General features: G+C 37.4%; 1 protein-coding gene across 6 annotated transcripts in view; it reads left to right on the forward strand.

Moving 5' to 3' along the window:
* Positions 1-15,259, forward strand: part of LOC104593606 (ARM repeat superfamily protein) — a 108,423-nt gene that overhangs the window by 48,251 nt on the left and 44,913 nt on the right. For all 6 annotated transcript variants that reach the window (XM_010253540.3, XM_010253542.3, XM_088891240.1 and 3 more), the window contains exons 9-11: positions 1,118-1,185; positions 14,915-15,001; positions 15,103-15,255. In XM_010253540.3, the coding sequence (XP_010251842.1) occupies positions 1,118-1,185; positions 14,915-15,001; positions 15,103-15,255 (308 nt within the window). The remainder of the gene's footprint in view (positions 1-1,117; positions 1,186-14,914; positions 15,002-15,102; positions 15,256-15,259) is intronic.

Here is a 15,259-nt window from a genome sequence, read left to right on the forward strand (position 1 = left end):
GAGGCCCTGCTCAAAATACTCCTTTTCACTATTAGACCTGGATATTTTAATGTGGGTATTAAACTGAGTAAGTACAAGGTTATGAAATTGTCTGATCAACTTTGGAACTTCATCATGAGAAAGCATCAGACAAATCCATGTATATCTGGAAAATTGTCAATAAACAGCAATAATTTGTGAAGCAATAATGGTAGCTCTGTCCCATCCCTTATCTATGATATATTCGACCCATCATAAAATAATGATGGCATAAAGAATAAATAATCAACGGCTTTAGGCCCTTGACAACAAAAGTCTACAACAAGAAATAAATACTAATGTTCCTCTTGGCCCAATATCTCAACAATTATGACTGTTCACTTGTTTAGTAAAAGCATTGTGCCTCTTGCTATAAGAATTCTGCTTTCAGCGCACTTTCCTTGGCATTTCTAGTTTTCTTGCATATCCATGCTTATCAATGTATGCATCTTAAAAATGACATGATAGTATACATTGTAGATATTTTTAGTTTCATTATATTGCTAGTATGATACTGTTGTAGTTATCAATAAGGAAAAAAAAAAAAAACATAGCAAGGTGCCAACCAGTGGGTTGGTAAGGTCTCCTGCTGGTCGTAGTGGAGACTTGGGACCGAATCCTGCCTGCACCTGGGTTGGGGGATGGGCTACCCCCCGTTGTGTAGCTCTTCAAAAGAAATTAAAAAAAAGAAAAGAAAAAAAAGCATACTTGTAGCAATATTTCTAATCCTTGATTATAGTTGTGTAGCAATGTACATCTAGTTCTGAAATTTCATTTGGAACTGTTCAAAAAATATGTTCCTCTCAGAATTTTTAATCCTTCATTGTAGTCATGTTAAAGCATAAATGTAGTTCTGAAATTTAATTTAGAACAGTGCAAAAATATTTATCCTCTCAGAAATCTTACTCTATTTGATAACACACTTTATTTGATTGTTCTCATGCAATATTATTGCATGTTTTTCAAACTGAAAATATTATATGTTGTAAACAATTTTCTGCTGTTTCTTTAAGTACTTTACTTTATCTATTTGTCCTTTTTTTCTTTTCTATGTTTGAAGTACCTCTGTGTGGTTATTATGTATTTGGGTGGGAATTAGGTCTTGCTGATCATGATAACTACCATGAATATTGTCGTCTTCTTGGACGCTTCAAAGTCAATTATCAGGTAATGTAGTTTTTTATTGTTTACACCAATTCATGGTTTTATACTTTCATCCTGTGAATTTTAAAATTAGTCTGGTATTAAAGTTAATTTGAGAATCTTGCATGAATGGTTTAACTGCCAGGTTTTCTGTTTTTATGGTATGATTTATTAAGAAGCATGGTTTTAAAATTTCACTGACACCAGATTGATTCCACTGGAATAGTGATAGCCTAAAAAATACATGATTTTTTCTATTTTTTAAAATTAAATACAAACTAGGGAAAGAATGGTCTTTGTTTCAAAAATAATAAAAGGATACATGCTCTCTAAAACCTAGGAAATCTAATAGACTAATATAAAGATTTTAGAAATCGTCAAATGACAGGAAATGTTTGCTGTATTTACTTGTGGATGCATTACAGGCTGATGTCAAGAATAGCAGACATGTGCATCGTCATACACCACTGCCTATATTTCAATGTTTCTTATTTTAAACATTTTGGCTGTATAATGAGTACTTTGTGTGTATTGATGTTTATTCTATTTTTCTTTTTAATGTTTATCACAGATTTCCATCATTTTCATATCGGTGTCATAATTTTCTTTTACAATTGTTCTTTGAGCATCCATAAACCTCCAAGAAAGATCTGAAAAATTGTAATTGTATTGTAAAATGTAGAGCATAATGAGTTGAATCCAAGGTTCAAGGTATTGATATGATACACCCCGTATTGGATGTGTCATATTGCATTGTGGAGTCCCCAAAACGCTAACACCTGGTCTCTTTTAAAGGTTAATACCCCTCGTAAAGATGTCCTGACCCAATTTTCGAAACATAATTTTTTTATCAATAACTGTGAATTTCAATAAGAATTAATGAAGAGTACAAATGAACAGAATTAGGAGGGGGTAAGCTCTCTTAACTTCCCCCCTCTCCCTCCCAACAATTCTTACATATTACAGCTGAGCCCAAAAAAGATTATCCCCTGCTCCTTATTTTGCTAGAACATCAGCAAAGGAATTAGCACATCTTTTAATCCAATGCGGCCTTACTTTGATACCCTGCCTTAATTTCTTGAACTTCTTTCTTTCATTGCGGTATCTCCAGAAACTATTTTCCACCTGCAACCAGCCCACCCAGTGATTAAAAGAGACACCTAAAGTGCACCTAGGTGCACAGGTGATGCATAGGACTCAGGTGCAGCACTTTAAAAGGTGTACGCCTAGTGTGCCTTGCACTTCAGCCCAGGCGTTTGTCTTTCTTTTTTAATCTTTTGTGCTTTTTGTTCTTTTTTGAACCTAGCATCTGGGCCAGCTGCTCTGTGCCCAGACCCCCGGCTAAGCCCCTTGCGGCAAGTGCAAACAAGTCCATGTTAGGGTTTAATACGCCTGGGAAACCCTAACATGGACTTGTTTGGGCTTGCCTTGAGGGGCTTACAAAGGCAGTTTGTAGGGTTTCTTGGATATGTAGGCCAATAGGACTTTTTTGTAAATTATAATTTACAAAAGAGATTGAGGGTTTTACATGCTTGAATATGATTTATATGTTTAATTTTATTTTTAAAGTTTCATTTGAATATGTTTTACATGTTATGTTTATGTATTTAATTTTAGATAATAGGTTTTTAAAAACATTTGTTTTAAAATATAAGTTTATATTTTTATTTAATATTATGTTTACTATTTTTTTAATTTTTTGCATTTTTGAAAAAAATTGGCATTTTTTGTATTTTCACGCCTTTCTCTGGAAAGGTGTGCACTTCGCCTTGTGCCTCGGGTGCAAATTGCCCCTTGCACTTGTTTTGTGCCTTGCACTTTTAAAACGCTGAGCCAACCGTCAGTTTGGAATCACCTTAAATAATCAATTTGCTAATATTCATATTCCCTGCCTTTTGTACATGTATCTCAACCCTTAAGGAATCACCTGAATCAATTGGTCCTCTTCATTTCTGAAAATGCCTCCAATGCCTGAGGGGCCTGGGTTACCCACACTGCTCCCATCAAAACTAAGTTTAATAAATCAACCTTGTAAGGAGCTGAATTTGCTACTCCTTCCCAACTTCTAAACAAAAAATAATTAATTTTTAATCTGAGTATTTTGTCCATTTGAAACGCCCAATATGCAATTTTTGTGTATTGAGCTTATAGTTACTTTGGGCATTGGTTGAATCAAGTCATTAGTCATTAAATGGTTAGATTGTTTCTGTTTTTAGTCAACTATGCTACAAGAATATATTAATTGATTTGAACCTAATTTTCCCTAACAGAATAGAGTTTACCACTTGCACATCAGGAGTACAAGATAATATGATCAAGTTCAACTTAGAAGTTGAGTGGGTGGCATACAACAGCTCTTTGACCTACATGTTAGAAATAAACTCATTAAGGTTCAAATAAATCTTGAATAATAACTAAGTAGAAAGTTAAAGACTTTTTGATAAAGCATTATTGAGGAAGTGGTTGTGGAGGTTTGGGCATGAAAGGGATTCTCTTTAGAGGAGTGTGGTTGTATGCAGGCAATGTTTTAAAATGTGGAAGCGTGAGACGAGGTGTTTCACTGCCTAGAGGCATGGGCGTAGTTCAGATTCTTCAAAATGTAAGAGGCGTAAGCCTCCCGGGCATAAACCTCCTTAAGAGGAGGGATGAGGAGGAAGAAGAGGAAGAAGAGGAAGGAAGATCTCATCCTTTTGGTTTCTTTTTTTTGTTCTATTTTCTCTTTCCTTCCCTTCCCTTTCCTTTCCTTTTCTTTCTTCTCTTTTTTTTTTCCTTATCTTTCTTTCTTTCTTTCTCTCTTCCCTTTCCTTTACATTCTGCCTTTTTCTGTATGAGGTGTGCATGAGGTGTACACCTCTAGCATGTCTCATGCAAAAGGCGTATGACGTGTGTGCCTCATCGACATAAGGTGTATGCCTCAGAGGCATCAGTGCCACTGGAATACATCCAAACGCCTCCCATACCTTTTAAAACACTGCATGCAAGTATAGGGTGGTGAATTTTGGGTGGGACAGAAGGGAGGTGAAGTCTTCATATGGTGTATGCGTGTGGAAAGGAATTATGGATTTCCACTTGGCTTTCTTGAACTATGTTTCCTTTAATATTAGAGATGGAACAGGCATTAAGTTTTGGAAGGATGGTTGATTGTGGATTGGAAAGCTATGTGACCTATGCCTAAGATTATAAAGACTGAGCAGTAAAAATATTTAAATCTCACAATGCTATGAAGTTGCCCAGGGATCAGTCGTGTGGTGTTCAAAATTTAGAAGACCACTTCTTGATTGGGAAGTGAAGGAATGTCAAATGTGTTAGCTTGCTAGCTAAATTAGAGGTACCAGAATTGAACTTGGGAAGGCTAATTTGACATGCTGGAGAGAAAGTAACAAATGGATATTTTCTGTAAAGTCATTCTACAAAGCATTAGCAAGGAATCAGGTTGAAAGGGAAGATATCAAAGATGTCTGGAGACTGGAGCAACCCTATTCAACCTAGGGTGGAGGCTTTTGCTTGGTTGGTTTCTTTGGACAGCATATTCACTCAGGATCACATCAAAAATAGGGGCATTCAGTTGGTGCGTGGGAAGATGATATCTTTGCTTTGCAGAGGATGAAAATGCATTTCAACTTTCTGTGAAGACCATTTGAGTGTATTTCTTCTTTGTGTTTAGAATAGAGATATGGGCTCCAAGATTGCCGAAAGAAATTTTTGCACTTTGGCCAGCCTTAATTGGAAGCAGGAAAGCTAAAACAGTTTGGAGTTGTGTGCCATTTTGCAGTTTGTTCAGAGCTGTGGAAGGAAAGAAATGGAAGAGTTTTTGAAGATCAGTTCAAGGCCTCACTGTCTTGTTTCAATTCTTGGGAAAAAAACCTTGGAATGGGTTTTGATTCTTCAAGAATGTGCAGATGTATGTAAAGAGTCATTCAGTTCTGGGGTATCAGTTTTTGATTTGGAATTGGGAGGGGGGTGATGTAATATTATTTCTTTTTCTTTTCGGGTGAATCTTTATCACCCCTCCTTAGGGGTGTACATTTGGCCGGTTCTGTTCGGTCCAGTTAGAACCGAGAACCTAACTGACGTTTTGGTTTAACCAATATAATAAACCAAACCAAACCAAACCAAACTGCATTTCCGTTCGGTTGTGCCTATTATTAAGTGTTGAAATTTGATAAGAATGAGACCCCTCCCTTTATTAATAATCAACAACTTTACAGTCTTAGGTATAGTTCTGCTATAATTTATTTCTGTAATTACAGACTTACAAGTACAGAGTTAGTCTCTTTCCACCAATGCTGGTCCTCTGTTGTTCAGCATTGATAACGACCTCTTTTGCCTTTTCTATCTCAAATTAATAAAGCAAGACTAACATATTGTACCATTATTTGGTCCACTTGGACCCACCACCACAGGGAATGAAGAATTTTTTTATCCAATAAGTTCTTCATCTTCTTTCAGAAAAAAATAAATAATCAAATAACGATACAATATACTGAAAATGATAAAGAATAAACAAATACCTGTAAGTTGACCAAATGCAATACAAGTTATGCAACACCACCAGGCGAACTGAGTTTCAAAATTGATGGGAATTCTGGTGGTGGTGGGTGGTGACTAGCAGCAATGAGTTGGTTCTAGTCCTCTTTGGCATGCATCTGATTGTTTCTGTTCTCTAACTCTAGAGACAAAGAAGGATATGGGGTTATTTTTGTTTCTTTATACTTTGTACATTAGATTTTTCTTTCTTATTCTTTTGTACACTATTTGTACTTTGGGGGCAGAATGTCTTTTCACTATATAAAATAAATTCTATTTCCTGGGTGTCTGTTTCTTTTGGCACACCCAACATTTGCTGCGCTCTTTTTTTTTCTTGTCTCTCAATCTGACTCTGATATGGTATCAGAGAAGGTCGCAATCTGATCTTCTTGAATAAGATTCGAACCTACTGTTATTTAGGATTCTTCCTATCAGTATTTTGGGAATCCTCTTCTGCTTCTGATTTCCTCTACCTAAGCCTGTTTCGATCAGCCCTTGACAGTCTTGTTCTTGGAGTTCTACGCCATCAGCTTTGATCTCTATACTCTAGATCTCTTCAAAGAAGTATCAGATCTGCATGAAACTTTATGTCTGGTGTCGCCCAGAGGAGCACTTTTGATCACTTGCTGCCTGGTTTTGATTGGGTCTCTGCTTAATAAGGGTTTTGATTTCTCTCTTGGATTGGCTGGTTGCTACAGTTTCCTTTTTTGGACAAGTAAGAAATTTCTTGGTATTTCTTTACTGTTTACTATTCAAATTGTCTCTTGAAATTCTCCTAGAGATTTCCTTTAATTGGCTGGAAGGTGTTTACCTTTCTCTCTTCCATTTAGAGTTGTAAATTGGGGTGTGCTGCTCGTGGCCTGGCACGGTAGCACGCGGGTTGTTCCGAGCATGGCACGGAGACATGGGCCGTGTTGGGCTTGGATTTTCAGGCCCAAGGGCCGGCATGACATGGCATGACACGACCTGTGGCCCGGCTGCATTGCACGACATGACCAATATATATATATATAATTGTATAATAATATATTAATATATATAATTTTTTATTTTCAATTTTATTATGCTATTTTATTTCAATTGTATTGTAATAAAATAAAATTCATTTTTGTCTATTTTGTTAATTTATTTTAAAATTTTCATTTTTTTTTCAAATCAAAATTTTTAAAATAATATACCTCTCATGGCTTAGCTTGGTTCGTGGCCTAGCCTGGCCTCGACCCACGATACGGCCCGGGTCCGCTTGGGGCCATGTCGGGCCAGACTTTTAAAGTATCCTAGAGGTAGCAAGCATGGCCCGGCCAGCCAAAAGCATGGGCTGTCTGTTGGCCGTGCCGTGCCGGCCTGGCGTTTTGTTTGTAGTTTCACACTGCTGTCCTGTTACTTAATGGCTTCAGAAAGAATAGATGTCCTTCCCATCAAGTTTAATGGGTCCAATTATGATTTATGGAAGTTGCACTTCCAATTCCATGTTGAGGCAGAGGGTCTTTGGAGATATTTGGATGGAACAACTTCTAAACCTGCTGATTCAGATGTTAAGGCCTTGAAACAATGGAAATTTGATAATGCAAAAAGTGGCCTCATGGATCCTTGGATCAATTGAAATGGATATTGCCATTGCTATGAGAGGGCATAACTGCTTATGAGAGCTATCGATATCTTGAGAAGGTTTATCAACAATCAAACCTCTCTAGACAATACCGAATTGAATTTGACATGTTTTCTTATCATCAAGGAGAAAGGAGAATTCAGGAATACCATGCAGGATTTGTTAACCTCTGGACTGAGTATGAGCCGATACACTTGGGGGAGGATCCTTGAGATTGTTGTGTGAAGTTTATGAAGGAACATTTTGATAGAGGAAAGATGATGCATTTCCTAATGCACCTTATACCAGAATTTGATGTTGTTAGGTTTAATATTCTCAGTAGAGAGACTCTTCGAGACCTAGACACTATTCTTGGGGAGATTTAAGAGAAGAAACCAGGCTTATTACTCACACTACACTTGATGGGAAGAGGGACTCTAATATAGATATTGTTTTCCTTGCAACAAAGCCAAAGGGGAAGAAAGATTTTTCTTGGGTACAATGTTTTGAATGTAATGAATTTGGGCATGTTGTCTTACACTACAAGAAAAAGAACACCTGCACTTATTGCTAGCAATAGGGACATATCATTACATAGTACCCTACTTGACCTCCAAGGGGGGGGGGTCCAATCAAAAGAAGGGGTCTTATAAGGCTTATCAGGATTTTGTGGAGCGTTAAGATGCCTCATCTTCTACTGCTTTGCCGATACTGCAGAGTGATACCTTTGCTAGTATGTCAGAGGAGAAGACTCGATAAGTTATGTCCTCGACTATCTCTTCTTCTTTTTCAGCTATCGGTCTGCCTTGTAAGTTCCTTCCTTTTGTCCTTCATCAAACCATTTTTGGATCATTGGTTTAGGTGATCACATAACATGGGCCTCTTTTGGTAAGTCTCCCAAGACCTTATTTGTATCCAAATTGACTACTGATTTTATTTCTATTGGACAACTTGTTGAAGATGGTGATGTTGTTTTGTTTTCTTCTGATAGTTCTTTAATGTAGGCCCAACACATTGAGGAGGTGAAGGGGAAGGGGCTTAGAGTGGGTTGGCTGTTTGATTTGGAATTCTAGTAGAAGAAGGCTTCATCCACATCCACTTCTTGTTTACTTTCTACTACTTGTTTTGATGCTATTAATTGTAATAATGCTTGGCACTTATGTCATAGATGCCTCAGTCATCCTTCTTCAATGAAACTTGATTACTTGTTTACTTTTGGTAGTTTACCAACTTTTGCTGCTTCTCTTAAGGACATTAATAGAGCTTGCATTACTTGTTGCCTGTGTAAGAGCCATGTACCTTTTCCTTCTCATTCTGAGCATGCAACAATTCCATTTCAATTAATACATAGTGATGTTTGGTCATCTTCAGTTGTTTCTTGATTAGGGTACAAGTATTGTGTGACTTTGATGATTGCAGCCGATTTACTTGGATTTATTTTCTTCGCAAGAAATCTGAAGTGTTCTCTACCTTAAAACTATTATTGTTAGTTTAGACCCTGATAAGTTCGATAAGCGTATTTGGCTCCCCACCCTAAGGATTTGTTCTCTTGTTTAGGACATTGTGTATCCCGTCAGGTCCTCCTTTCTTTTGTCCTTTTGTTGCAAAGGTTAGGCTTTGGTTTTTCTCTTTGTTTGGGTGTAGGTGGACCTACCATCAAAGGTCAATATGCTTTTCGACTATTCCATGTTTATGTGGCCCAAAAAAAGGGAAGAATAATATGGAGATGTGTTAGAGTAGCCTTGGTGTGGGCTATTTGAAAAGAGAGAACCAAAGAAGTTGTTAAGGATTGCGTAATGGTAGGGTGATCCATTGGATAAAGACTTTGGATTTGTTCTCCCAATTCTCCTTTGACGATGTTTCGAGGAATCAGGAAGCAATTGCCAAAAGCTCTTCAAGAAAAGAAAGTGTAGAGATGTATTGGCTACCTCCAATGGAAGGCTTTGTGAAACTGAATTTTGATGGGAGAAGCCAAGGTAGTCTAGGCCCCTTTGGTATAGGAGGGGTTTTGAGAGTTTTTTTTTTTTTTTTGATCAATAGGGTTTTTAGAGATTCAGAAGGTAAAGTTGTAGCTTTGTTCTCCGGCTCCGTGGGTTTGGGTGGCTCCCTCAAAGCAAAGTTGCTTGCAGCAATACAAGGAGTGCAGATTGCCAATGAGTTGCACTTAGCAAATATGGTGATAGAAGGGGATTCAAAAGTGGTGGTGGGATGTTTAAAGGACCGAACTCTATAATCTGGTGCTACAAGAATGAAATGAAGAAGGTTAAGTGGCTTATTAGGAACATGAATCTTAGGATACAGTGGGTGAGGAGATCTACAAATGGGATGGTGGATGCATTGGCTAAGCAAGGGGTGAATAGGGATTTATTGTTTTGGGCTCAATTGTAACTTCTCTTTGGTTTTTACAAAGAGGTAGCATCTCATGCCTCTCTAAGGGATGCTTGTAAAGCCTTTTCTTAAAGCTTAATAAAAGTTCATTTTATTTATAAAAAAAATGTTTTAGGCCCATGTTGCTATCCAATTCAAAACCAACGTATGCATTTTACATTCAGGTTAAGGGGGAGAGTATTTTGATGAGGATTTTCAAATTTACTTGAAACAACAAGGTATTCAAACCAAAAAATCCTATCTTGGTATCCCCCAATAGAATGGGGTGGTAGAAAGAAAGAATAAACACATTTTTAGTTTAGTTAGAACTCTCTCGCAAGATTTACATGTACCCTCTTGGTTTTGGGTTGAGGCAGCCAGCACTACTTTGTAGCTTATACGTCTTCTTCCATTGCCAGTTTTGGACAATTCTTCTCCTTTTCAGTCTCGCTTTCATTGTCCTTAAGACTTCTCCATGTTTTGTGTATTTGGTTGTGCTTGTTTTTCTCATCTTCCACCCCATGAGCACATTAACTAATTGGTCAAGCGACTTTGTGTGCTTTTGTGCGCTATAGTCCTGATGACAAGGGCTTCCTTTGTTATAATCCCACGACTTGTTGCATTCGCATATCCCGCAATGCTATTTTTCTTGAAAATGTGTTTTTCTTTGAACATATTGATAACATAGTTGTCAAGGTGACGCCTAGGGGACTAGGCGGTTTTCAAACTTCGCCTCGCCCAGACGCTATGCAAAGTTTGTATAAGGCACACACCCAGTCAATTAGGCGCATGCCTAGGCGACTAGGCAGGCGCTTAACTCCAAGGCACACGCCTAGACTAGATGCAAGACACATTAATACATCTCTTAATACATTAATCCTTTAATATTTTATATTGTTTTTTACTTTTCTTTTGCTGCAAATAGTTTTTATTGGTTTGTGTTTGTTATTACAATAGAACCTATCACACATTATCACTCTTTTTATTAGAAGAAGAGTGCTGTCTTTTTAGGGTTTTATTTTCATGGCAGAACTGAATAGAAGAGGGAGAGCTGTCCGGTTAGGTATGTTTCAAACACAGTCGAACTCCAACGCTGCAATGCTGAACAACCAACTAGAACTCTAAACAACTTTGAATATGCCAGGTAGTCAAATGAATCATCTTCTTCTTCTCAGTTTTCAGTCCGCCTATTCTTCCTCCTACCCTCTTCGTTTTCAGCCTTTTTTTTTCTTCCTTTTTGTTGGTTCTTCCTTTTTTTTGTCTTTTCCATACGTTTTTTGCATGATTTTTTTTTTGGAATCAAACAGGGGCTCCGCACCCTTCGTTTCTTCTTTATTTTCCTGCAAACTTTTCGCCCTTTTACCTGCACTTTTGTCCTCCTCGATGTTAATCTGGAACAGGGTTTCCGCCCCCTTTTCTTCTTCATTTCTCTGCGTTTCTTCATCGTTTTTTCCTCTTGACTGGTGATCTAAAACAGGGGCTTTGCCCCCTTCTTTTCATTTTCTTCTTTATTTAGTGTTTCCCTAGTTTTTCTTGGTCTAAAACAGTAGTGGAGCCCCTTGTTCTTTTTCTTTTTTTGGTCTAAAACAGGGCTCTGCTTTCCTGTTTTCTCCTCAAGCTCTTTTTCTTTTCTTGGTCAAACATAGGGGCTACGCCCTCTTCAGTTCTTCTTTTAAGTCCAAATTTCTATTTATTCTATATTGCATGCTTTAAGCATGACTACAAGAATCATAAGTAGAAAATTTAGTTTAGAGGTTTGTAGGTTAATGTATAAAACCAACTAGCTCATGAAGCGTAGAAACACGTAGGCTTACTATTTTTTGATTTCATCGCCTAGGCGCCTGGGTGCCCGGGCACCCCTTGGTTGCTTAGCCTTGCCTTGGCGCCTTGAAAACTATGATCAATAAGTTACTTGCTCCTACTTCGTTATTGAACAATTTTGACTCTATAAACTCTATAGAAGCTCTTACATCACTTTTGTAGCAATTCTAGACATACTTCCAAAAGCAACAAACTCTATTCCTACATCTGGCCAGCTAATGGTCCACTTACACCATTCATCCTTGTAAGTTCCTCTATTCCTACATCTAAAACCATTTTGTCCACTGCTCCTATGTTCTTCTAGGATTTCTCGACCTCCTGGCTGCTATGGTTTCTCTCTAGAACATAGTTCTTTCTTTGTTGTGTTGTCCACCACAAATATCCCCAAGTCTTACCAACAGGCTATAGTCATTCCTTATTGGAAGATGCCATGGACTTTGAGCTTCAAGCTCTTCTTGAAAATGATACCTAGGAACTTGTTAAGGCTCCTCCTGAGGCATCTATTATTGGTAGTTGGTGGGTTTATTCAATGAAATTAAAGTCTGATAGAATTCTAGATAGATACAAGGCTCGTCTTGTTGCTCAAGGCTACAGGCAGGGGTACGGGATAGACCATGGTGAGACTTTTGCTCTAGTGGCAAAGACGACTGCTATTTGACTACACCTAGCCATCCCTATTGCTAGACAATGGGAGATCCATCAAATGGATGTGAAGAATGCTTTTCTCCATGGAGAATTGAAGGAGGTTGTGTTTATGAAGCCTCCTCCTGGATATTGTAGTGATCCTCACCTTGTTTGTCGCATCAAGAAATCCTTGTATGGCCTTAAACAAGCACCTAAAGCCTAGTTTGAGAGATTCCACTCTATTACCACAGATGTTGGCTTTATACAGAGCTCCTTTGATTACTCTCTCTTTACCTTGCATCGGGATTAGGGAGTGACTATACTTCTCTATGTTGATGACATTGTCATCACATGGAATGATGTAGAAGGGATTGTTAATTTGATGAATCTTCTAAGTGAATCCTTCAAGATGAAGGACTTGGGCCCCTTGACTTATTTTTTGGGATTGGAAGTCGGTCATAATTCTCATGGTTACTTTGTCAAATAGCTCAAGTTTGCAGCCAATCTTGCATGGATGACTAATCTCATCGGTTCCTAGTTAGTTGGCACTCCCTTGTAGTTTAATTTGAAACTTAGTAAGGATGATGATCTCCCTGTTGAAGATTCTACTCTCTATTGCCAGTTGGTAGGTAGTTTGATTTATCATACTATGACTTGGCCAGATATATCTTATGTAGTCCAGATTGTACCGGTTTGTGCATCTCCATGATAGCCACATTTATTTATAGTTTACCAGATTATCAGATATGTGCAAGGGACTTTATCTCATGGCTTATTCATCTCTTCATCATCCTCTCTTAGCCTTACTACCTATGTTGATGTAGATTTGCAAGTTGCCTAGATACTCAGAGATCTACTATAGGTTAGTGTTGTTTTTTTTTTTTTTTTTGGGTGACTCTCTTATCTCCTGGAAATGCAGAAAGCAATCTATAGTATCCAAATCATCTACAGAAGTTGAGTACAGGGCTGTGTCCTTGGTATATAGTGAGATTATCTGGCTCAGGGCTCTTCTACATGGTCTTCTACATGAGTCTTCACCTTCAATTCCCTTCTTTGCAGACAATCTCGGTGCTATCAAGATTGCATCCAGTCCTGTGTTTCATTAGTGCACAAAGCACATAGAAATTGATTGTCATTTTATTTGTGACCTCTTCCTTTCTAGTTGTTGATATAAATTTGATGGGGAGTATAGAGACAAGGAAGGATAGAGGGTTATTTTGTCTTTTCATACTTTGTACATTAGATTCTTCTTTCTTATTCTTTTGCCACTATTTGTAGTTTGGGGACAGAATGGTCCTTTCACTATGTAATATAAATTCTATTTCCCGGGTGTCAATTGTTACTTTTGACACACCCAACATTTGCTATGTCCTTTTTTTCTGTCTCTTGATCTAACTGTGACACTAACAAGTCACAACGGTTGTCAATGGTGTCAGCAACACTCTCCACTATCTCTATAATAGTATTTTTTTTGCTTAATGGTTTAAGTGTTTGGTTATGGTATGGACTTGGAGTCCTTGCCTCTTGGACTTTGGAAATTGGAGTTGAATCAATGGAATTCGAAAGGGCAGGTCAAATGGGTCATTGGGATTTAAAAATTAGAATTGAGTTGGGGGTATTTAGGGGAGATATAAATATCAATATTTATAAACAAAATGCTATATATTATTATTTATTATATTAATAATTTAATAGTTTGGTTTTCAGTTCCGTTCGGTTGAAAATTTCAGCCAAAACGAACCATAACCAAAAACCAAAATTTTGAAAAATCTTAAACTGAACTGAACCAATACCCAAGCTAACTGAACCGAACTGGCATATTTGGTTTGTTTCGGTTTGGTTTTTGGTTACATATCCAAATTTGAACTCCCCTACCCCTTCATGTACTATTTTTCATATTCTTCTAGTAAAATTTCTTTTTCTATTTATTACCAAAAAACCTTGAATAATGACAAAGTAGAGAACTAGGTTCCAATTGAATTGGTTCAAATGGAATGAATGTGTGTTGTAAAACTTACAACTTGAATGATAGTATTCCAATAGTAATTGTAAGGTTTTTGCGGAAAGGGGTTTAGACATAGGATTTAAATCAAAGCCAAATTCATGATTCAAATTGCAAATTGAATCATAAACTGTAAGTTTGTCTGTACGAATTAATTCCACTTCCACATGGACTGGAGTTAATATTGAAGCCAAAGTTTGATAACACCGCTAATGAACTAAAACTTTTCTAGGTTGTTTTCCCTCAAGTTCAATCAAAACTTGGAATTTTCTTGTTATAGCCATCTTTGCCATTTTGAGTCAAATCATCTCTGAGTGCCCTCATGTTTGGGTGCCCCCATAGATCTTATGCACATTTCAGTTTCATCATACCAAATACAGTAAATGGCTGACCACACTAAACTGCATATGAAATATTTGAATTAGTCATACACATAAGTTGAGTGCTATAGATTAAGAGACCCTAAGAGAGAAATGAATGCATGAGAGGTTGGTTGATTCAACAAACAAATATTATCCAGTTTTTGTGAAAATTGAGGGCCTTTGGTTGCTAGTATTTTAAATGCCTTAAGGTGATGAGGCAAATTTCTGCCCTGGTCTTGAAACCAAAACTAGGAGTGAAGCAATTCAGATTGTGTTTTTTATTATTCTGGTTTTCATGTACATTATGTGGTTCAGGATTCAGGAATATGTTTACTTGAAACTGCAAGTTGGAGTTTTTCATATGAACTATGAAGTATTTCTAGAATATTGAAATTAATCATGACTTGCATGGACTTGAGCATATGGGTGCTTATTGTATTGTAATTGTGGTTTGTGTCATAGTTGTCTGAGCTTGTGAAGGTGGAAGGTTATAGTGATTGGATACGTCTAGTGGCTGAATTTACATTAAAATCTCTTCAGTCCTGGCAGGTTAGCCTCCTTATTTCTTTTTTCTGATGTATAAATATATGACTGTATAACCATTATTCATAACCACAAATTGACAGCTATTTTCTACATTTCCTTTACAGTGGGCCAGCAGCAGTGTTTACTACCTTTTAGGACTGTGGTCCAGATTGGTGACATCTGTTCCCTACCTCAAGGGTGACACACCAAGTATGCTGGATGAATTTGTTCCTAAGATAACCGAAGGTTTTATCACTTCACGATTTGATTCTGTACAGGTTG

The sequence above is a fragment of the Nelumbo nucifera genome, chromosome 7 (assembly GCF_055504915.1).
Source record: "Nelumbo nucifera cultivar China Antique chromosome 7, China Antique-T2T, whole genome shotgun sequence".
NCBI classification, from domain to species: domain Eukaryota; kingdom Viridiplantae; phylum Streptophyta; class Magnoliopsida; order Proteales; family Nelumbonaceae; genus Nelumbo; species Nelumbo nucifera.